This window comes from Schistocerca piceifrons, chromosome 5 (assembly GCF_021461385.2).
Source record: "Schistocerca piceifrons isolate TAMUIC-IGC-003096 chromosome 5, iqSchPice1.1, whole genome shotgun sequence".
NCBI lineage: Eukaryota > Metazoa > Arthropoda > Insecta > Orthoptera > Acrididae > Schistocerca > Schistocerca piceifrons.
In genome coordinates this window covers 550,874,023-550,898,453 of record NC_060142.1, presented here as the reverse complement: position 1 = coordinate 550,898,453, position 24,431 = coordinate 550,874,023, and the positions used below count along the sequence as shown (strand labels likewise).

The following is a 24,431-nucleotide window of genomic DNA, read 5'->3' as shown; positions in this document are numbered from 1 at the left end:
GATGACAAGTATTTCACATTGGCTGGGACATTGTCTCTCAGCACAGGAACCAGCATTTGATGAGCAGTACAGCTGCAACAAAAAAAGCTGCCTCAGAATATAGTGCAAAGAGCACAATTATAGCAGCAAAAGGGTTACAGGTGTTAAGCACTTGCTTCACTGTGAATGAGTTATGAAAAGGTCTTGATTAATCTGATCTTTAAAATGTTGCAAACTAAATTATAAAGATGAGCTTAATCAAGACCTTTACATAACTGATTTACAGTTAAGCAAGTGCATAATACCTGTAATGTTTGTCTAAACTAACAAACTTTTAGACAGATATATCTGATGCACTAGTTGTAATGTATACTCAGTCCACACAAATAAATTAAATAAGCTAATAAAAGTACAACATAAATGTAATAGACATGAACCCCAAACTGATATCACATCATCATTCCAATTTTTCACATACATAACATTGAAATGAGAAGTAAAAACATAAATAAACTTACTTGTGTTACAATACCATACATAGGACAAGTATCAGAGAAGATGAACAACTTGATTAAAAAAACAAACATGAAATTAAACAATGAAAACTCCAGATAGTAATATCAACAATGTAGGAATGGTTTTTTTATGATTTACAGTACACGTATTTTGAATGATTTTTTTTTCTGTGTTTTTAGCATCCACACTAATGCAAAGCCACTCAGTTTGTTTGCTGGGTATTCACTATGTGCCTGCCAGTTCAAATATTTATCTACATTTAAACCTAAAAATTTGACTGAGTCAATGTCTTTTATGTCTTGGTTGTTTTGAACAATCTTAATCTCCTCACATTTTGACTGTTTGGTTTTGAAGTGCATCATGCGAGTCTTAGACATATTCAGATTAAACCCATTTAGCTGAAACCAAGTTTCTAAGGTACTGAGGGTATTGATCACAGATTTCGGAATTTTTCCCAAATCCTGATCTTCAACTAAGACAAAAGTATCATCTACGAACAGAATTGATGGGAAGCTGATATTTAATGGTAAGTCATTAACATGGAAGAGAAATAGGACTGGGCCTAATACGGAGGCTTGTAGAACACCCTGATATATAATTTTTTTTCCCCTAGTCAGAAAAATAATGTGTGTCATTTAAAGAGATGCTAACTCTGTACTTTCTGTTTGATAAGAAGTATTGAAGCCATTTTAGGGTACTGCTGCTAATGCCATAGTTTCCAAGTTTGTAAATAAGCAGCGCCTTTGTGGTTTACAGAATCAAACGCCTTTGTGAGGTCGCAGAAAATTCCTGCATCTTATGTCTCTTATCTAATGATGTACTGATTTTCTCAATGAAATTGTTCTCTGCATCTGTGATGTTTTCTCCTGCTGAAAACCAAATTGATTGATTAGTATACCAGAATATTTTGCAATGAAGTCTTGGATTTGGGCAACGGCAAGTTTTACAAATATTTTAGATATGACTGGGAGAATTGAGAGAGGACAATAATTTCCCATCATCTCTCATGATCCCTTCTTGAAGAGTGGTTTAACTTCAGCATATTTCAGAACCTCTGGGAAACAGCCCTCTTCGAAACATAGATTTATTTTTTGAGTTAGTGGGTTTGCAATTTTATTGTGTATAGCTTAAATAACTTTGTTGGGTATCCCACCCCAACCTGTAGAAATTCCATTATAGACATGTAGCATTGCTGGAGTCAAAGCTGCCAAAAAATCTGTCAAAAATAACTACAAGATCATGCTAATAAAAAGTAAATATAAAAATAACACGATCATATCATAACAAAAAGACAACCGACATTTACCATTCAAGATGTCGTATGGACCACGTCATACAAACTGAGACATAAGCATAAGGTGCCATATGTATTCATAGACTAACATAGACATAAGGAACAATGTTATATAAGATAATGTCATCTTCACAGATACACTTGATAGCAGTAGAACACAGAAATGAGCTCATCATGTACCTTGTATCACTATGAGTAAATAAATAAGTAGTGCAGCAAAAACATGTACTTAAAATAAAATATGTCATTTAATTCCTTGCAGTTCTGCCCTTGGACTTGATAATCACCTGGATCTGGTTAGGGATTGAGTCTACAAGGCTGTGCAGGTATGCCACATCCATGTTAACCGATTCACTGAGGATTTGATTGTGCAGTTCCACCAAGATGCAGAGGCGCTGATGGCAGCATTTTACCCGCTGTTCCAACATGCTCCACAGATTTTCTGTGTAGTTCAAATCAGGTGATTTGGGCATGCCAGTCGAGATGTAACAGAATGTGGAGGTGTTAAGAAAACCAGCCACATATTCTTCCAGCCTGACGATCTTTGCTGGTGTCAGCTTTATGTGCCTTTGAGGTGACCTACTCCAAATGTTCGTTGCATCTGGTTCCCATCCCAATATTCTCCCACTACACATTGGGATGGACCTTCACTCACTGCCCACAAGAATTCCTGGTGTCTTTGGAAGCAATTTTGATTCACAAACTGTGAAATGTGTCTTTGGTCTCTCTGTCAGGATCTTTTTTTGGTGACAATTCCAATGTTGTTTTTCTTGGCCACCACTGCTTGTAGATGTGTTGAACACGCGCGATGAAATACCAACAAATCCAGCAAATTCGGACCCTGTATGGCTGTTGTCATGGGCAAATATGATTGCCCCTTTTTGCCTCTCTGTCATGTCCCATGTTTATGCACAGTGTCCACTTGAAATATAAAATGTCTCACTGACTGCTATTGCTGTATGCTCACATAGAGGCAGTGTTTGAGCAGTTGAGCACATGACTCCAGCATTGCACCATCTGTAAAGGCTTAATGATTCATCTGTGTGTACACACAGAGGTGACTGATTGTTTGTGTGTGTGTGTGTGTGTGTGTGTGTGAGAGAGAGAGAGAGAGAGAGAGAGAGAGAGAGAGGTCCGTGAAGATTTTGACACTAGTGATGTTCACAGACACTGTTCAGACTGCCTGTGATGGCTGTTGAGTTAGAGATGTTGCCGATTACCTGTATATCTCATTTTGTGGTTAAAAATGAATTGAAACTTCCTGGCAGATTAAAACTGTGTGCCGGACCGAGACTCGAACTCGGGACCTTTGCCTTTCGCGGGCAAGCGCTTTACCAACTGAGCTACCCAAGCATGACTCACACCCTGTCCTCACAGCTTTAATTCCGCTAGTACCTAGTCTCCTACCTTCCAAACTTCACAGAAGCTTTCCTGCGAGCACTTGCCCACGAAAGGCAAAGGTCCCAGATTCGCGTCTCGGTCTGGCACACAGTTTTAATCTGCCAGGAAGTTTCATATCAGCACACACTCCGCTGTAGAGTGAAAATTTCACTCTAGGAAGATGAATTGTTTGGCACACGAGGCATCGACAGACGCTCTAGAAGAGCTAGTTGCCCATCAGGCTAAAGGTGTAGGCATTACTTGTGATTTTGACTTGGTAACAGGCAGTGTGGATTGTGGCATTCATCCTGCTACCTTTTATAGAGCCTATGGTGTTACCACTCGATGCTTATGGATTTCTGAGTATTTGATACAATCATTAGCATGCAGATGACTGTTGCACATTAGTGTGAACAGAAAACATTTGCAGCAACATCTCCAAAACAATGTTCATCGCATGGCAGTTTGAACACTGAATCTGAACATCACTAGTGTCAAAACCCTCAAGGACCCCTAGCAGGGAAAAGGCGCACCTATGACACTTTCATCACATACAAAAGCGTTTCTTTTTATTTGCTCTAAGTACAGGTTTTGCACTGTGTGTGTGTGTGTGTGTGTGTGTGTGTGTGTGTGTGTGTGGAGGGGGGGGGGGGGGGGAGGCATGCATGTGTAATTCTTAATTGCACTAGTCATCTCTCTCTTCCCCTTAATCTATCCATAATTTTGAGTCTGTCCTCATCATCTCTAAATTGAAGCTGGTACAGTGCTTAACAATGTATCACCTCTGACCTACACTCTCTTACATCACCCCTTTCATCTTGCCCACTCTCTTTCTCACTACGGGAATGCTTCATCATCCTGCAGTCTGAGTGAGAGCATTCCTAATTTTTTCACCTTCTCCAGCATATCCTTTACCCCTCTCCAACAATGAAACTATTAGTTCTGCAAGCTAGGTAATGAGTCCCTTTTATATGTACCTGTCAACTGTACTATGTCTGCTGAAGGTAAGTACTTGACAGCAATAGTGTGTCATAATTTATTAATGTATTACTAATTGGCACATGACTACATTTATATAAGGATAGAATAAAATTTTACTTTAATGTTGCTTTTATAGGAAGATGAGGAACGGCAGCTTCTCCAGTTTCATTACACGGAATGGCACAGTCATACTTGTCCTTTTTCCAATGCCATCCTGGAATTCCGACGGAGAGTTCGTGCTGTAGTAGGACCACATCAACAGATGAAGAATGGTCCTATTGTTGTACATTGCAAGTAAGCACTTTTTTTTCCAGTTTAAGTTAACTGTTTAGTTTCACATCTAACAGTATAGTCTCACCCAAAATCACCTTTTTATTTTTTCCTGAAATTAAGAAAGAATAATATTTGTTAATCAAATTCAGTAGGAATTATTAAAATGTCTTCAGACTGCTAGCAATACCAAGTAGTTAAACATATCAGATTACACAGGCCAATGATGTGAAAACTTTTTTGCTGAAAATACCTTATTATTATGTTTTTTACGGTGGGAAATCCAATTATGATACTTAAAAAACTGTATCACCCACCATTTCTTCACATTTCACAGTTAAATTTACTAAATTAGGTGATTATTTAAACAATTTAATAGCTTTTATGTAGTTAAAATAATTTAAAAAGTAAGTGTAATGGATGTAGATAACACTGGTAGTACTTCTGAAAAACATTTTCTGGCAAAAAAAGGTAATTCTGTTTTTGTGTTAACAGATGGTGTTTTGTTTACTGTCAACCTAACCTCACTTCCCCATTTCCTGTACATGTGCTCAGTACAATGTCTAATAGTGGTTGTAAAAGCTCTGCTGACAATTTTTGTTATATTTGTGGTGAATTTGTGATTAAAAAACACCAAAGAAACATTACAGCCTTTCTGAAAAAGGTTTATCTATCATAGTTTGGATCTAAACTTGGTGATCAAGATAAATCTTGGGTGCTGCATAAAGTATGTTATGTATGTGTTGAAGATCTAAGAAAATGGTCCAAAAAGGAGAAAAAAAGCCTTTTGATTTGCTGTTCCTATGATATGGAGGGAGCCAAGAAATCATTCGATGGTTGCTACTTTTTGCAGTGTTGACATTACTGGTCATAATTCAAAAAACAAGAAGGTAATAACCTACCCTAACCTACCGTCTGCCATCCTTTCAGCAGGGCATGGTGTAGATTCGCTGATTTGTGACCCACCAGATGACTTAAGTATCTCTGCCAAAAGTTTCCACGCCTTTCAGAAGGTAAACTAAAACAAGGCATCTTTGTTGGACCTGATATTAGAAAATTGATGTTTGATGTTAACTTTGAATCCACAATGACCTAAAATGAGAAAGAAGCATGGGTATCATTCAAGCAAGTCGTATCATTCAAGCAAGTCGTTACAAAGTTCTTAGGACATGAAAAAGACCCAGAATATGTTTCTATTATAGCTACAATGTTAAAGAAGTTTAAAACTTTAGGATGTTTAATGAGCCTGAAAGTTCAATTATTGAACAATCACCTTGGTTACTTCCCGGACAATATGGGAGATGTTAGTGAGGAGCAAGGAGAGTGTTTTCACGAGGACATTATAGTGATGGAAAAACGCTACCAATGCTACTGGAACACCAACATCACGAGGGACTACTGTTGGTCACTTTACCGAGAAGTTCAGCAAGCGACTCATCATAGAAAAAGCTAAATAAGAAGCTTCAGTGAAAAAAGAGAAAGAAAATACAAACCAATTCCAGCTGACAAGTGAAACCTCTATTAACACACATCATTGTTTTAAGTAGCTTACTGTAAATACAAACCATGCTTATGTTGTAACAAAGTGTTTCATTAATTTCCCCGTTTACCGTATAGCATAGGATTTTTATACTATATAGTAAAAAGTATATTGCTTGAAAGCTACGGATTATGCAAAAAAACTAAGGCTAAATTTGGATTCAGCTCATAAAAATCTTCGATCAGCTATCAAAGTAAAAAAAGATTTTCAAAAAAAATTTTTTTGGTCTGTGTTATTATCCAAGATGTTTGCTGCTATTGTCAGTACTTGCCCAGTGGCTACAAAAGAATTTCCTAATGTCATTTAGCAGCATAACAAGGTAATCTCGGTTGTTTCAATTTAAGTAGCTTCTTTTCTTGCACTACACCAGAAGCCATGTATTTTTGCAACAATAAAAGTGCTAATGTCACCTATTTCCTTTCCAAAATTACTTTGTTGTGCACAACGTCTGGCTAACTCGACTGTCACACATTATTGATATTTAGCATAAACTGCTCCTTCTTAACCATATATGTTCTTCCATGTGAGATTGGAAAGTCGTGTGTAAAACAAACAGTGGAAGGATTTTAAGTGCCACTGACACTATAGTTGAGGTATTGAGTGGTTGACATGCACATAAACACAAATGAAATGATTTCCTTCCTCATAGCTAGCAAACTAAAAACAAAACACACACAAACAAACATGGCTATGCTGTCCTGGCTTGGCAGTCTGACAGGTGAGGGATTGTATTAGATGGACTTGGTGAGAGGAATGAGGAGGAGGAATGGTTAGTAGTCTTATCATAATAACAACTCTGCTTTAATGTCTGCACAGCCTTTTACATCAACTTTACCACTAAGGTTAGGCATAGAACTTTCCTCTTCTCTGCTTCTCTCCTTTATTCTCCTTCCAGCACAGCCTCTCGATGCTGCACCTGGCAGCACACAATCCTGCCTGTATACTTTTGCAGATGACACTACACCATTTCCATCCACATCTACCGTGCTCGCCCTCCCAAATCTTCCACGCATCTCCCCACACCAAATTGGGTGAGGCATGAGAGCAGTTTGGCAGCTTTTTTTTATGCACCCACAACAGCAATTTGCTATTTGAAAGAACACTCTTCTATAATGTCTGCTTAAAAATCTACCATAGTTTTTCCCTTTGCAAATGACAGTTGATAGACTGCTACTTGTTTTCCTATGATAACTTTCCGCTACAAACACATTACATGTACAGTTATATCATTGAGCCCTACAGTGTGTTTCAGCTCCTATGAGACTTAAGCAAAATTGTAACAAGATGAGTAAGATGCAATACATGAAAATGAATCTCAGTCTTTCAAGAAAAAGGTACATTAATTTTATGTAAATGTCTATGTAGAAGAAAAGTAAAGTGTGTGAATGTAGTTGAATGAAAATGGATGGTGGAAAATCACTTGAAACAATCAATAACGAATGCCAAGAATTTACTCTCCACCCTTATTAAACATCTCATTTGTATTAGCTTTTTGCATAAAGCTTTTATCCCTTTTGTCAGGGCTTTGACTACTTAGCCTTTTGGCTAAGGGACGTTCTACCCACAGCCCTTCCTACTCCTTCCAAAGTGATATTCCACCACCCGCCTTCCCCTCTTATCAATCTAGAAAATTCTTGATTTCTCGTGCAACAACCACTCCAGCCCTTTATCACACACCATTGTGGAATACCCAGTTGCAAGACTTATTCTATGCACCCACCCAGCACATTCTGTTGAAGTCTCATCATGGGAATTTGCTCTCCTGTCATAGGTAGGGGCATGTGCCAGCTCTACTGGATTCTCGTACAGATTATTTATTTATTTATTTTTTTTAAGGACATGGACTACGATGCAGCTGTTCTCTAGAATGAATGGCCACCTTCAAACTGGGGCCAAGAGTGAAGTTAAACACCCCGTGGTGGGACACATCTCTGAGCATGTGTGTTTGACTCCAGTGGCTGCTAAACAAATCGGGGCATCTGGATCCTTCCTTCACCTAGCACCTCTGAACTACTTACATGGATATGGTTCTTGCAGTTGATCTTGCCATATATATAACCTCATTTGTTACTAGGCCCTGTCCCGAACCCAAACAACGCTGATCCCATGCCAGCACCCCCCACCCCTGTGCTCTTGGCACAATCTCATTCTTCCCTCACACCCTCCTCTCTGCAGTCTCATACTTCCTCTGTTCTGTCTTCCATTCCATCTTCCAAGTCATTGTGCATTTGATTAGTTTAATTTGGTGTTGTTGTGGTCTTCAGTCCTGATACTTGTTTGATGCAGCTCTCCATGCTACTCTATCCTGTGCAAGCTTCTTCATCTCCCAGTACCTACTGCAGCCTACATCCTTCTGAATCTGCTTAGTGTATTCATCTCTTGGACTTGCTCTACGATTTTTACCCTCCACGCTGCCCTCCAATACTAAATTGGTGATCCCTCGATGTCTCAGAACATGTCCTACCAACCGATCCCTTCTTCTCGTCAAGTTGTGCCACAAGCTCCTCTTCTCCCCAATTCTATTCAATACCTCCTCATTAGTTATGTGATCTACCCATGTAATATTCAGCATTCTTCTGTAGCACCACATTTCGAAAGCTTCTATTCTCTTCTTGTCTAAGCTATTTATCGTCCACGTTTCACTTCCATACATGGCTACACTCCATACAAATACTTTCAGAAATGACTTCCTGACATTTAAATCTATTCTCGATGTTAACAAATTTTTCTTCTTCAGAAACACTTTCCTTGCCATTGCCAGTCTATATTTTATATCCTCTCTACTTCGACCATCATCAGTTATTTTGCTCCCCAAATAGCAAAACTCCTTTGCCACTTTAAGTGTCTCATTTCCTAATCTAATTCCCTCAGCATCACCCGACTTAATTCAACTACATTCCATTATCCTCGTTTTGCTTTTGTTGATGTTCATCTTATACCCTCCTTTCAAGACACTGTCCATTACGTTCAACTGCTCTTCCAAGTCCTTTGCTGTCTCTGACAGATTTACAATGTCATCGGCAAACTTCAAAGTTTTTATTTCTTCTCCATGGATTTTAATACCTACCCCGAAATTTTTCTTTTGTTTCCTTTACTGCTTGCTCAATATACCTATTGAATAAAATCGGGGAGAGGCTACAACCCTGTCTCACTCCCTTCCCAACCACTGCTTCCCTTTCATGCCCCTCGACTCTTATAACTGACATCTGCTTTCTGTACAAATTGTAAATAGCCTTTCGCTCCCTGTATTTTACACCTGCCACCTTCAGAATTTGAAAGAGAGTATTCCAGTCAACATTGTCAAAAGCTGTCTCTAAATCTACAAATGCTAGAAATGTAGGTTTGCCTTTCCTTAATCTATCTTCTAAGATAAGTCATAGGGTCAGTATTGCCTCACGTGTTCCAACATTTCTACGGAATCCAAACTGATCTTCCCCGAGGTCGGCTTCTATCAGTTTTTTAATTTAGTTATTTGTGTATTCTATTTATAATTATCGTGACATCTCACTATAATGTGGAATGAGTCAGTTTTACAATTATTTTATGTTTTCTCAGTGAAAAACATTCCAATATCTTTACATGATTGTCTTTATATATAATATATGCAGTGATATGTACTCAGCTATCTTTCCTCTCTCTCTCTCTCTCTCTCTCTGTGTGTGTGTGTGTGTGTGTGTGTGTGTGTGTGTGTGTGTGTGTGTGTGTGTGTGTCTACCGTTGCACATTCAGATAATTTTCTGTGGAGTAGGAGTTTGCAAGAAGATATGATTTCTGGTGTTATTCTTCTTGGATATGCAGCCTAATAATGTAGTCATTTTGACACAATATTTCAATGGATCAATTGGACTCCACCATCAGCTGAGTATGCTCCCCCGCTGTGCATTGTTGAGACATTTGTAGTGTCTGAGGTCAGTGCACTGCCAGTCGGCTCACAAAGCACTTGGTTATTTTAGTTATTGATCACTAGCACGCATAACAGTTGTATTGTGTTTGTTCAGGCGTAGTGGTGTAAGTATTTTCATCATGAGTAAACGGAAACATACAATGTTAACTCTCAAAGAAAAACTGAATGCTTTGAAGTGGATAGACAATGGTGAAAATGTATCTAAGCTGGCAACAGAACTGGGTGTTGGTAAAGCAACCATTTGTGATTGGAAGAAGAGAACCGAGTGAAGCTTGAACAGTCCTGTGCGACGTCTTTGGGAAAAACACTCAAAATTCGGCAGACTTTGAAACAGTCTCAGTATGATAAAGTGGATGAAGCTCTTTTCCTTTGGTTTACACTGAAAATCCTTTTGATTGATAACACGCCATCTCACACCAGCACTGAGGAATTATGTGATGGAGAAATTGCGCCGAAGTTTTTGCCGCCGAATGTTACACAACTTTTACAGCCGATGGACCAGGGCGTACCGCAAACATTAAAACTGATTTACAGAAATCAATTTTTAAGAATGCTGATCCAAGATGTCAGCATTCCTTTAGTGGACAAAATAAAAAAGACCAGTGTAAAGGATGTTGTCTATTAGGCTACTGAGGTATGGCAGAATATTTCAGAAAATACTCTGAGAAAATCATGGAGAAAACTGTGGACAACTTTTGAATTTCAGGACAACTTAGTTGAAAATGAAGAGGAAAATCTACTACAAATTATACAGACAACCCTGGATGTGAAGAAAGCTAGTGAAGGAGATGTGGATGAGTGGATGGCAGCAGATGGGGCATCTGTGGAGAACCTTACTGATGCTGATTTAGTTGCTGCTGTGACTCGAGACCAGGAAACCAGGAAGAAGTGGACTGCTATGATGGAAGAGGCAATGAGCCTGAAAGCAACAAAGGAGAGTTGGTGCCACACAGTGGTGTAGCAGAAGCCCTTGACCTCATGCTGCATTATTTGGAGCAACAGCCCACTACTACACCTGCTGATTTGATGTTTAGGAGATGATGGCGCAACTATGCATCATATAACAGACTGTCTTCATGATGCCAAAAAAACAATGACTGAGTTTCTGTCATCTAAAAAGTAGGGATAAAATGTCCACTGTATTTTAGTAAGTTTGACAGATTTTCTTTCGTTGTTATGCATTGTTTAAACCTAATTTTGTCGTGCCAATTTTTCTAATACATGTTTACTGTACTGTGTAAATTAAAATAGTGTGTGTGTACAGCAGTTTACCACAAAGTTTTCCATACTTAGGCTAACATTACCAGAGTTCAGATTAGTGGGACTCTGCTGTATTTTCTCATAACTCACGCCCCAGCCCCAGCCCAAGTTGGTGTACAGGCTCCAAATTAGGATCTATCTGTTTCAAAGAACTACAATCTCTGTCTCCCCCATGACTTTTCAGTATTTATTTCTTTCAGTTCTTGGAATTATCAGGGTGCTGCTGTCTTTTACACTTACAGCTCTAAAACTGTGAACAGAACAGGTTATATTTTTACATCTCCCATCAGTTAAGAACACCATTCATTGTCAGGAACATGTTTTTATGGCAGAGCTGATGGTCATTAACATAGCCCTTCATTTTATTAAAAGGGCCTCCCTTGACCTCCTTTTAATACATGGGGTCTCAGGAGCAGTTGCCACACCGCTGATCAATATTACTCTTATGACCCTGTGATATATTCTATTCATGAGGTTCTTTCTGACCTTATACTGCCAGCTCAGCTGTCTTTCTTTGGGTCTAGCCAAACGGGCTGACTGACTGGCGAGAGAAGAGATTACCCACCCCCTGTTCGCTTTGATCATCCCAGGTGTGGATTTGTTGGTGAACTAATGCCTCTGCTCATTCAGCGATATAACAAAATTTATTGGGCTATGGCATCCTCTGGTACACTCTGCACTATCAAGGAAACTACTGCTGCATGTCACTGCTCCTTCCATTCTTCCCAGAAAGAATCCACCATGTATCTCACATCCACATTGGTCATACTAGACTGACGCAAAGTTCTATTTTATGTCAGGAGCCACACCCACATTGTAGTCATGAGCCCTTACCGACAGTCACTCATATCCTGGTGGACTGTCCCCATGGTTTATATTCTCAGATGTAATGTTTCAAACTACCTTCAAGGCGAGGCGAGACGATTGGCAGGGGGATGGGGGGGGGGGGGGTCTCCCACCATATACTAAGTCGTGAAGTCCCTTGACCCTCCTTCCTTTGCCTGCTGCCTCTACCATCCCTTCTTTCCTTTGTTTTAATTGTTTTTAAGTGGTTTTCCTCTTTTTCTGCCTCACTCTGTTTCCTGTTGCTGGAGTATCACTCTCTTGATAAGTGGGTGCTGTCCTCCTCGTTAACTGTCAGCTTATGATGGGATCAGGGGTAAGATGTCTGTGGGAGGGCCTACTCTTTTGCATACAGAGCCCTGGGGGCACCCACATGTGGTCTTAACTATTACTCTCTTCTTTTTAATTATTGACTGTCTAAATGATGTCCATTACAATTTTAGCCTTCTCCCTTTTACTGTTCTGAATGTCTTGACTAGAAGGCTTCTTCAGTTTGTAGATATCTTAGGCCTTAATTACACTGGTTGGGGTCGGATGTTGGAGGGGTTTCTCTTAGTACAACCAAGCCCTGGGAGACCATTTACCTGCTCTAACTTATTTGCCAATCCTATTTGTATATTTTTACTTCTTTATAAATCATATTTTAGCTCTGGCACCAGTATTTCCTTCAATGGCTTGGTTTTACTACACTTACGTGATTTTCTCATCAGATGAACATTCCTGGTAGATGCCACTACCTTGAACCCTTGCTTGAGAGCTGATGCTGGCCTTGGTGTTTAGCCCCTTACCCCCAGTTGATCAACCAGCCACCCAACCATTAATTCCTGTAAATTTGTTTCAGATACAGAGATCAACTTTTCTCTAATCATGAAAGGCAGTTGCACCTTGAGGATTCTCAGAATATCGTGATGAGACATCATGTCATCCTAATATTGCGTGTTATTAACATACTTCTCAGAGTAATGTCTCATACTTCCCTTCTAAAAGTTAAATGGTTCTGGATTGGATAATTCCTTCCTAAAGCTCATTCTGTACTGTAGTAGCTGAACCACATATTTCTTAGATATGTGATTAATTGTGCCACGAATTTTTGCTATGAATTTCCACTGCAATTTGTTCATCCTTGCCAGAAGTCCATTTCACAAATTTGGTTGCAAATTGTTCTCCCTGCAACTCAAATTAATCCTTAATTTTTTTCTCTTGATCTATGAACGTGTTAATCTTTGATAACTGTCAATCAGTTTCAGACAGTGACACCTGAGGTTGTTTTATTTCACCTACCTCATCAGTCACCATTCTCATTGCTTCAGGTAACCCCACCTGAGCTTATCTTAATTTAATTATTTCCTTCCGCAGTGCAGTTTTGGTTTCAAAAATCACCTTCAGCAAAGTGGCTTGGTTTTTAGAAATTTCCTTCACCAAAATAGTATGGTTTTCTGAAAGCTCCTCAGTGTTTATGATGCTTTTTGCTTTGTTGGCATAACTTCCTGTGTTACTGATGCAACCGTTATCTGATTAAACATAGCGGACATCATCCCAGAAAGCATTTCCATTCTCTGCTTCATTAGTGGATTTTTCTTTGAAGTGCATGTAGTAGTAGGCCCAACATTGAACATTGCTTTCTGAACATTGCTCTTGTTAGTTACTCCCATTGCCATTTGTTTTCCTATCTTAATCAACTGAAACCCCAACAAAATTCATAAAATCACTACTCGGCTAACAAAATGGTAATTGACTTATTGTAACACAAGTGTATCTGCTTGTTACTTTGAGAATAAAGCTCTAAAATAACTTTAAAAAACTAGCATTGCATAGCCATGATGCTTATGTTACATGTCATACTGAAAAGTAAAACATGTATTTCCTTAAGTGGTAGAATCTTCACCAACAAAGTTTTCATCTCTGGCAATCCTCAACCCAGTATTTCCGGTGCATGAAATGGAAAAACAAAGCATACAGTGATACAAAGAACATTTTTACAACTTACTGTAGTCCTGTCACTGTTGCCATTTTAATATATTATTACAAGAATATTATATTAAAACTGGAATTTTGTATGAGAGATCTATATATACTTTTTACCTCTCTCTCTCTCTCTCTCTCTCTCTCTCTCTCTCTCTCTGTGTGTAACCCCCCCCCCCCCCACACACACACACACGCCATATCTCCCACATCCCCTTCCTTCCTCTGTAGCTCATGATGAGTTCAAATGAATGTCAATGCTTTGCCCACCTTATTGTTACACAATTAGATATGTTCTTTTTTCACAAGTTTTAATTGAAATAATATGCCAAAGATTGCAGGCTCTAATGTACACGTCCATCATCTCACCAAACCATTACCATATCACTCATATTAACTAACACATTAAACATGTATATATTGAAGTATAGGAATTTTCTAACTGCAACAAATTTGTGAACAGTTCTCATCACAATGGTGACATGTATTAAATGCAGTACTTATTTTAAGATATCCATAACTCCAACATGTCCTTTGTCATCCAGATAATAGACCAGAGTTCTAAACATGAGTCTGTATCAGAGCAAATCATTATTCTTGCATTTTGTTGCAAGAAGCAGTGGAACAATTGAACTGTGTCACCGGTAAAATACACCTTGAGTGCTATGTACACACATTAAATACATTGACAACTTACATGAAAATATAATTTTGAGCTAGTGTAGTCTCACGCCAGTCGAGCCACAGTGCCAGTATAATGCAATTGGCTGACACAATATGTATCATCATTATAAGATCCACCACAGTTATAATTCTTTTTATTTTTTAAAAATATGACATGATCAAGAGAAACACGTGGCAATATAGTCATGCAGGTGTGTGTGTGTGTGTGTGTGTGTGTGTGTGTGTGTGTGTGTGTGTGTGTGGCAGGAGGGGTGAAAAGTGGGGGGGGGAGATTTCTTCCATTACTTGTCTATTAACATATATGCTTTCTCATGATACTCTGCCTCAGTTATGCAGCTACAACCCTGAGGGAAATGCTTCTAGGTTATGCTCATTTTTTCAGTGTCTTCTATATTTAATTAGAGATATGTTAAAAAAACTGTAAATACTTTCAAATGTTGTCAGTAAATCTGTAACAATTTTATTCTGCTAATACGTGTTTTATGATTTTATGCATGAACAGTGATGGAGGAGGACGGTCTGGTGTTTATCTGGCAGTAGATTCAAACATGGAACTTGCTGAAGAAGAAGACTGTTTTGATGTGTTTGGCTACTTTAAGAAACTCAGGCAATCCAGGAAAGGTCTCATAGAAACTTTGGTAAGACACATCTTCTAACTTTTAGTTGATTTTTTTGCCATTTCCATGATGATGAGAACTGCTACTGTGTAGTTTCCCATAATTGCTATTATCATATACTAAAAAGTTTTTCACTGTTAATTTTTAGCCATGTTGAATGGGGAAGAAAAGTGCAAAACCACTTCTTCTTTGGGAACATGAAAAACAGATACTCTTGTTTAAAAATAAAAACAGAGGAGTTAGTTTTGATTGTGCAAAATAAACAGTTCCAAGCATAAGTTGCAGTAACTAGTCTTGGCTTGTATCTCCCTCCACATCATTCAAAATCTGGCTGCTTACTTTCCCCATTGCATATTTCTCTCCGCTCTTTCTCTTTCCTCTTTTGGAGTTATTTTGATACTCCTGGTACTCCTTATGTTCAATTATGTATGTCCAATAGTCTATTAAAATTTATATCTTCTTTCTCATTTCATTAGCTATTTTCAGTACACGTTTACCATTTTCCATTCCTCTGCATGTCCAGTTTCATATAGAGTGAGGTATTGCTATATTTAAGGCAAAGGACTCCTATTCAGTAGGAGGGAAATTAAAAGCCTACTTCAGCAGTTAAGTTCATGATTTCTATAAATCACCTTAGTTAAAATCTTGGATGGGTTCTTTGAAAAGGATGTTGGCTATTTCATTCCCCTTTAATGTGTAACCCACACTTACACATCATTTTCAGTGAACTCATTGCCAACAGGACATTAAGCCTTTAGTTTTCTTACCTCCTTATAATTTTTAATCTGTTTGGTGTTCTACTCATACTCCCAATCATTCATTTTCATTTCCTTGCCCTTCCTTATTTCCAGTAACTTGTCGTTACAAATTAATGTTGGAGATGATAATGCTGTATAATAATTTTAAGTATTAATCTCTTGCTTTGGAACCTTGACTGTTGCCTACTTCTCTGTTATAGACCACAAAGTACTTTTCTCATTGTCATGCATTTTTTTAGTGTGAGCTGCTCTTTCTTCTTTCTTTTTTCTACCTGTGCCACTTAGAATAATAATTTTGATTTCAAAATATAATATACACATCAATTTTTAGCACTGCAACAGTGTAAATTTTCAGAAACTTGGCTTTGTTCTCTGCTGTTGTGTCTGCACTTCCAGTTTTATTTATTTATTTTGTTGTATATAAAGTTATAAATACAGAATTGTTTAAATTGTAATACATAAAAAATTTAATAATGAGCAATAAAGTCTACTGGTGACAGGAGAAAATTACATTCTGCAATGATTAGAGTTCCTTGAAAATTAGATTCACTATTAAGAAACTATGTTATGCATTTCAGTATGCCTCCTTGACCCTTATCATGTGGTGAGGTGAATAAGTTGTAATTCACATTATTACACATGTTTAAGTACAGTACCAAAGAAATGTGTAAATTCAAAGATAAAATTATCAAAAAATAGTTATACAGCTATGGTCTCACAATGTGTGATAGCACTTACATACTGGATTTTTTCCTAACTTTGGAACACATTTCACTGTTCATTAATTAAATAAGCTCCATGTATTTCAGATTGAAAAACATTCTGTGTTGCAAAGTTATTGGAAATAACTTTGTAATTCATGCTGTTTTTCAATCTGGAATAATTCAGAATGGCTGCTGTACTGCCTGCCTAGAATGGAATGGAATAAATTCTAAATCTACATGTCTTAAAAATTGGGTATGGTTATATGACAGTGGTTCCAACTGCAAACTAACTCTTCCGACAGACAAGTTGTACATTTAAGTCTACCTCCATACTCTGAAAACCCTGTGAAAAGTGTATCACATGGTACTTCCAATTGTAACAGTTATTAGGGCCTCTCCTCATTCCATTCACATAAGAGAAGAATGATTATTTAATTGCCTCTGTGCTTGAATCTGATCTTGTCCTCATGATCCCCCTTGGAGTGGTAAATCGGGATTTTTGGTATATTCCTATATTCATCAGTTATAACATGTTATTCAAACTTTGTAGCAAAGATTCCTCAGGATAGTTAGCATCTGTCTTCATGTGTCTGCCAGTTCTGTTTCTTCGGCATCATTGTGACACACTCCCATTGGTCAAACAAACTTTTGACCATTCGTGCTGCCCTTCTTTGTTTACATTCAGTACTCCTCATTAGTACTATTCGGTACGGATCCTACATACTTGAACGGTGGTGGCTCAAATGAGTGATTAGTAAGCAGTCTCCTTTGTAGATTGGTTTTGTTTTCCTAGTATTCTGTCTATTAACCAAAGCCTGCCACTAGCTTTACCTGCGACTGAGTGTATGTATTGTTCCTTTCTATATCCCTACAAAGTGTTACACACAGGTATTTATATGAGTTCATCAACTGCAATTGTGACTTGCTATTGCTGTAATCATAGCAATAATAGAGTACTATGTTTTTTTCATTATGTGAAACGCACAACTTTACATTTCTGAACATTTAAATCAATTGCCAATCTGTGCACCACTTTGAAAGCAAGTCAAGGTCTGACTGAACATTTGTACAGTTCTTTTGTGAAAGTACTTAATTATAGATAAAAGCAGCATCTGCGAAAAATCTCAGGTTAGTATTAATATTTTCTGCAAGGTCACTAATATAAAACAATGCACAACATGAACAGCAAGGGTCTCAAGGTATTTCCATGGAATATGTCCAAAATTTCTTCTGCATCTGCTGATGACTCTCCATCCAAGATAACAGGCTGCATCCTCTCTACCAAGAAATCCTCAATCTGTGACAAATTTCACTTCATACTCCACCCCACCCCCCTCCCTAATCTCCCATACAATCATATTTTTGATAATAAGTGTAGTTGTGGTACTGAGTCAAATACTTTCAGAACTCAAGAAGTACCACATCTTTCTAACTGTCTTGATCTGTGGCTTTGAAGAGCTCATGTGAGAAAATCACAGATTGGGTTTCACATGATTAATGTTCCATTTTCATTGACATGGAGGTTATTCATACAAAGATGCTTCATTATGTTTGAGCTCAGAATATGCTTCAAGATTCTATGACAAATTGATGTCAAGGATATTGGGAAGTACTTTCATGGATCACTTCTCCTTCCCTTCTTGTAGATGGGTGTGACCTGTGCTTTCTTCTAACTACTGGGCATGGTTTTTTGTTTGGGCTATCTGTAGTTAATTGTGATTAACAGAGGAGCTAACTCAGCTGCAAATTTGGTGTGGAATCCGATAGGGATTCAGTTTAGTGATTTCATATGTAAAGATTTTTTTAATTACCGCTGCCAGTCACTAAACCTTTACATATTTCTTGAGGCAGCCACGGTCGAAAAATAGTCAAAATGGCTTCAAATTCTTAGTGATTTCAGCTTTTTCTTGGCACCACAGACACTAATATTTGTATCGCATATCTTTGCTGTAGTACTGAATTAAAGTGGGGCAATACCCTTGGATTTTCTATTGTAAAGGAATATTTCAAGATAGAACTCAACATTTCTGCTTTTGATTTGCTAGCATCAACTTTAGTCCCTATCTCATCCGTGAGTGCCCACAGACAAACTTCAATACCAGTAACAGCCTTTACATATGACCAGAATTTCTTTGAGTTTCGTGAAAGAGTTTCTGATAGTGTTCTGCTACAGTAGTCATTGAAGCTTCCACACATTGCCTTCTTGACATCCAGATGCATTTCATTCAGCAGTTCCCTTTCCACAGCCCTGTGCTTCGTTTTACGTCTATTATGCTTAGTTCTGTTTCCTTAGAAGTTTCTGTACACTGACTGTACATAATGCAGGGTCCGCCCCATCATGAACTGTTCTTGGTACATATTTATCCAGTGTATGATCAACTATTCTTTTAAACTTGAATCAGAGTTCCTGTATATGGTTCTGTCCAGAGCTAAAAGTGCAAGTTCCTCATTGAGGTGTGACACTGCTGCTTCTTTATCTCATTTACTGAGCATATAAATCTTTCTACTTGTTTTAGTTGCCTTCTGTAGTTTATTAACCAGTGTTGCTACAAATGTATGGTCACTGATACCAGTTTTGATGTGGACATTCTCAAAGAGGTCAGGTCTATTTGTTGCTAAGAGATCTAATATATGTTTATCATGAGTGGACTCCTGATCAAAATGTAGGTAATTCTCAGAGAAGACATGTGTAATGTTCTGCAGGACACCTTGTCACACCCACCACTTACCAATTTTCCTAGTTGGTTGTTGGATAATTAAAAATCTCTGCCAATGATTTTAGTACGATTGGGGATTTATGTGCTTGTCAATTTAAGTTTTCTCTGTTATTGTTATTACATTTGGAGGTGAGCGAGAGAAGGATCCAGTTATAAGTTTATGCTCAGCATTGATACCAAGTCTTACCCCAAGAATCTCGCATGTGCTTTCTGTTTCAATCTCGGTGGATTTAAGTTTCTTGTGTACTGTGACAAATACACTTTGTCCATTTACTGTTAGCCTACCCTTTCAGTATATGCTTAAAGTTTTGCTCCAAATCTCACTGTTATCAGTTTTATATTTTAACCAACTTTATAGGTTTATGTGTCTAGTATTGTATGCTCTGCTGCTTTTAGGAGCGCTTCAAACTCTGGCACTTCCATTTAGGGCAACTCTACATTTCTCAACCCAATAACGCAAGTCCAAGAAGTCATAGCATAGCTAGTTACAGAAACTTCAAAGTTAGGTCTGACTCACCACTGCCCGCACCGAAACTAGGTTTATTGTGCGATATTGCTCCCTGTATATCTAGTACAGCCAAGTAGTGCCCTTAAATAGTGCAAGGAGTCCCTCTACCAGTTTTTTGTTAGACACAATTTCTTCAGGTCTAGTTGTCCGAAGATTCTGTATCTTTTACTCTCCAATGCTGTGCATTCAAAGATTAGGGGTGATGCAGTTTCTTCATCCTCATCACAGATCCTACCTTTAGGGTCATCTTCCATTATGCCCATTGTGTGTAGGTGTTTTTTGAAGTTCCCATGGCCGGTCACCAGTCCAGTCATGAGTTTGATCTCTTTCCTGTACAATCCCAGGATTACAGAGCTTCTTTTAAAACATGGCTTGGGCATCATTACCTTACCATGTTTTTGTTTATGGATCTTGGTCCAGTATCCTGCATGCTGTTTCCTAAGCCAGTTCCGTAGTTCTAATTTGATCATAGCCTTGGTGATTGTCAAGACAGGTTTCGGTCCACTAAATGAAGTTCTTGCCCCCATCCTAGCCAATCTCTCGGCTTGTTCATTGCCACAGGACCCTGAGTGACCAGGTACCCACACTAGGTACACCCTGTTGCTTCCCCCTAGCTCCACCAGAGCCCTGTGGCAATCTGCAACAATCTTAGATCTTGTTGCAGGAGCTGTCAATGATTTCAGGGCTGCCTGGCTGTCTGAATAGATGTAGATGCTACGGTCATTGTAGCACCTACTCATATTCTCCTCCACACATGCCCTGATTGCAGTAATTTCAACTTGGAATACAGAGGCCAGTTTCCCTAGAGAGATGATGCTCTCCAGTCTTGGCCGAACCCCGTACAGCTCTGACCCAAGGCCTTGATCTGTTTTTGACCCATCGGCGAACCAAACGATGTCCCCCGTACGGTGTCAAACTCTTTTCTCCCAATGCTCCCTGCTTCCAATTATTATGTTGTAAGGCCTGTCGAAGCAGTTGGGAGATATTATATAGTCGGCGGGCATTTCCCCAGCCATACCTATATTTACCTCACTCACTACGTTAGTGTGTGATTCTGGATATCCGAATGAGATCCAGATTTGTTAAGTCTGTATGCCCCAGCTGCTGCCTCCATCTTAACCCAAAGTTGAAGTGGAGGCATATCCAGCATGGCTTCCATTCCAGCGGTTGGTGTGCTGCTAATTCTGCCCGTTATGGCTAAACAGGCCAATCTCTGCACTTTGGCAAGCTCTTTAGCAGCAACACGCTGTTCTACCTCCTTCCACCACACTATGGCCCCATGGGAAATCCTAGGTCTACCACTGTGGTGTATATCCAGCACATACCCCTGGGGCTTAGGCCCAAGTTTTTGCCACAAGCCCTCCTAGTACTCACTAAAGTGCTTTTTGCCTTGGAGCAGATACTCTTAATATGAGGGATCCAAGTTAGCATCTCATCCAAGGTTACCTCTAGATATTTCACTATCCCCTTCACAGGTAGAGTGTCATCGAAGAGCTTTAGATTCCAACTTGCATACTGAATATGTCTCTTCATAAATGGCACCACAACAGTCTTTTTAGGATTAACTCTCAGATCCTGTTTAATGCACCATTTTTGCATAATGTCCAATCCTCCTTGTGCCATATTCCTGACTGTGTCAGTGAATTTGCCAAGTACTACTATGACAAGGTCATCTGCGTATCCTTGGCAGGAGCATTGTCTGGAATTTAGTTCCTCAAGAGTTCATTCACCAATAGATTCCTTAATAGAGGAGACAAAACTCCTCCTTGTGGGCAGCCTCTAGTGGTCTTAATTACCATCTTTTCATTCATTATGGTAGCCTCTACCTTCCCTCCACTAAGCATGGCTGTGGTCCACCTACATATAGTGGTCCTCAGGTCATGCACCTCTGCTGCCCTTACCATGGAATCGAAGGTTATGTTACTAAAGCCCCATTGATATCCAGGAAGATGCAGAGGGCTATTTCTTGGAAGTGAAGTGCTTTTTCCACCTTCCCAGTGAGTTGATGGAGAGCTGTCTCACATGATTTACCTGGTTGGTATGCGTGTTGGTTCAGGTGTAGTGGGACCCTACTTAGCCTCCTCTCCCAAACATATACAGTAACCAGTTTTTCCAATGTTTTGAGAATGAAGGAGGACAGACTGATTGGTCGCATTTCCTTGGCCTTGGTATGATCAATTCTCTTATTGTAAGATTGTAACTGACAAGGGCCTCACGATATTTAGCCCATTGTCCTGTACGTCTCGCAATATTAAACAGTCTCCGTACCTGTTTTCTTTGCGTTTCCAATTTGTTATTCCACCAAGGAACACTCCTATTTGTGCACAGTTGTTCTGATATGAGCTCACTATGGCCGCCGTTGGATAAGCAGCTGCCAGCAGCAAACCGTATACTCATAGCTCACTTATTTGTTTAATAGTTTAATTCTTAATTTCTTTGCGTGTTTTTGGGTACTTGCATTGTTTAATTCATAAATTTTGAGCATATTGTAGTATTTGAGAGTTGTAGCATCGCATTTTAGTACCTGAATAGTATAAAATCGCGTAGTCTCCTTCTGCCGCTGAGCAGTGTGTGCAGTGCGCAAGTAGCAGCATTTCTGCACTTACTAGGCAATCTTGTATTTTAATAACCGTTTAAATTCTGCATCGAATTGTTTGTGCTCTCTGTAGATTAGTTCAGACATTCTTTGCACAACAGTTTTTAGCATGGATAGGGACTGCGACTGCTGTGTTCAGATGCAGGCTGAGTTGGCATCCCTTTGCTCCCAGCTTCAGGCAGTGTTGGATTCGGTCACACAGCTTGAGGCTGTTGCCAGTGGGCATCACTGTGGGGGTCCAGATGGGGGTTTGTCGGGGACGGCCAGCTCGCCCCACGCATCCCCCGAGGAAGGCCTCTCCAGTTTGTCTGATGAACTGGTTTCAGGCTCTATCTCCGGCTGATACTGATTTTCAGCCGGACATGGCTGCTTGTCCTGTTTCAGAGGTTACCCCTCAGTCTGCAAGATCCGGGCGGTCACAGAGGGTGGGCTTACTGGTAGTTGGAAGCTCCAACATCAGGCACGTAATGGGGTCCCTTAGGGATATGGCAGCAAGAGAGGGGAAGAAAAGCAATGTGCACTCCGTGTGCTATGGGGGGGAGTCATTCCAGATGTGGAAAGGGTCCTTCCGGATGCCATGAAGGGTACAGGGTGCACCCAACTGCAGGTGGTTGCTCATGTCGGCACCAATGATGTGTGTCGCTATGGATTGGAGGAAATCGTCTCTGGCTTCCGGCGGCTATCTGATTTGGTGAAGACTGCCAGTCTTGCTAGTGGGGTGAGAGCAGAGCTCACCATCTGCAGCATCATTGACAGGACTGACTATGGATCTTTGGTACAGAGCTGAGTGGAGGGTCTGAATCAGAGGCTGAGATGGTTCTGCGACCGTGTGGGCTGCAGATTCCTCGACTTGTGCCATAGGGTGGTGGGGTTTCAGGTTCCGCTGGATAGGTCAGGAGTCTACTACACGCAGCAAGCGGCTACACGGGTAGCAGGGGTTGTGTGGCGTGGACTGGGTGGTTTTTTAGGTTAGATGGCCTCGGGCAAGTACAGAAAGGGCAACAGCCTCAAAAAGTGCGGGGCAAAGTCAGGACGTGGGGACCAAGCAGCAATCGGTATTGTAATTGTAAACTGTCGAAGCTGCATTGGTAAAGTACCGGAACTTCAAGCGCTGATAGAAAGCACTGAAGCTGAAATCGTTGTAGGTACGGAAAGCTGGCTGAAGCCAGAGATAAATTCTGCTGAAATTTTTACAAAGGTACAGATGGTGTTTAGAAAGGATAGATTGCATGCAACCGGTGGTGGCGTGTTTGTCGCTGTTAGTAGTAGTTTATCCTGTGGTGAAGTAGAAGTGGATAGTTCCTGTGAATTATTATGGGTGGAGGTTACACTCAACGGCCAAGCTCGGTTAATAATTGGCTCCTTTTACCGACCTCCCGACTCAGCAGCATTAGTGGCAGAACAACTGAGAGAAAATCTGGAATACATTTTACATAAATTTTCTCAGCGTGTTATAGTCTTAGGTGGAGATTTCAATCTACCAGATATAGACTGGGGCACTCAGATGTTTTAGGATAGGTGGTAGGGACAGAGCATCGAGTGACATTATACTGAGTGCACTACCCGAAAATTACCTCGAGCGGTTAAACAGAGAACCGACTCGTGGAGATAACATCTTGGACCTACTGGTAACGAACAGACCCAAACTTTTCGACTCTGTAAGGGCAGAACAGGGAATCAGTGATCATAAGGCCGTCGCAGCATCCCTGAATATGGAAGTAAATAGGAATATTAAAAAAAGGGAGGAAGGTTTATCTGTTTAGCAAGAGTAATAGACGACAGATTTCAGACTACCTAACAGATCAAAATGAAAATTTCTGTTCCGACACTGACAATGTTGAGTGTTTATGGAAAAAGTTCAAGGCAATCGTAAAATGCGTTTTAGACAGGTAAGTGCCGAGTAAAACTGTGAGGGACG

General features: G+C 39.6%; 1 protein-coding gene across 1 annotated transcript in view; it reads left to right on the top strand.

Moving 5' to 3' along the window:
- The window catches only part of LOC124798363 (receptor-type tyrosine-protein phosphatase kappa), a 689,856-nt gene that overhangs the window by 486,733 nt on the left and 178,692 nt on the right, over positions 1–24,431 (top strand). Inside the window, exons 6-7 of the mRNA XM_047261733.1 lie at positions 4,287–4,444; positions 15,116–15,251. Coding sequence (XP_047117689.1) covers positions 4,287–4,444; positions 15,116–15,251 — 294 coding nt within the window. The remainder of the gene's footprint in view (positions 1–4,286; positions 4,445–15,115; positions 15,252–24,431) is intronic.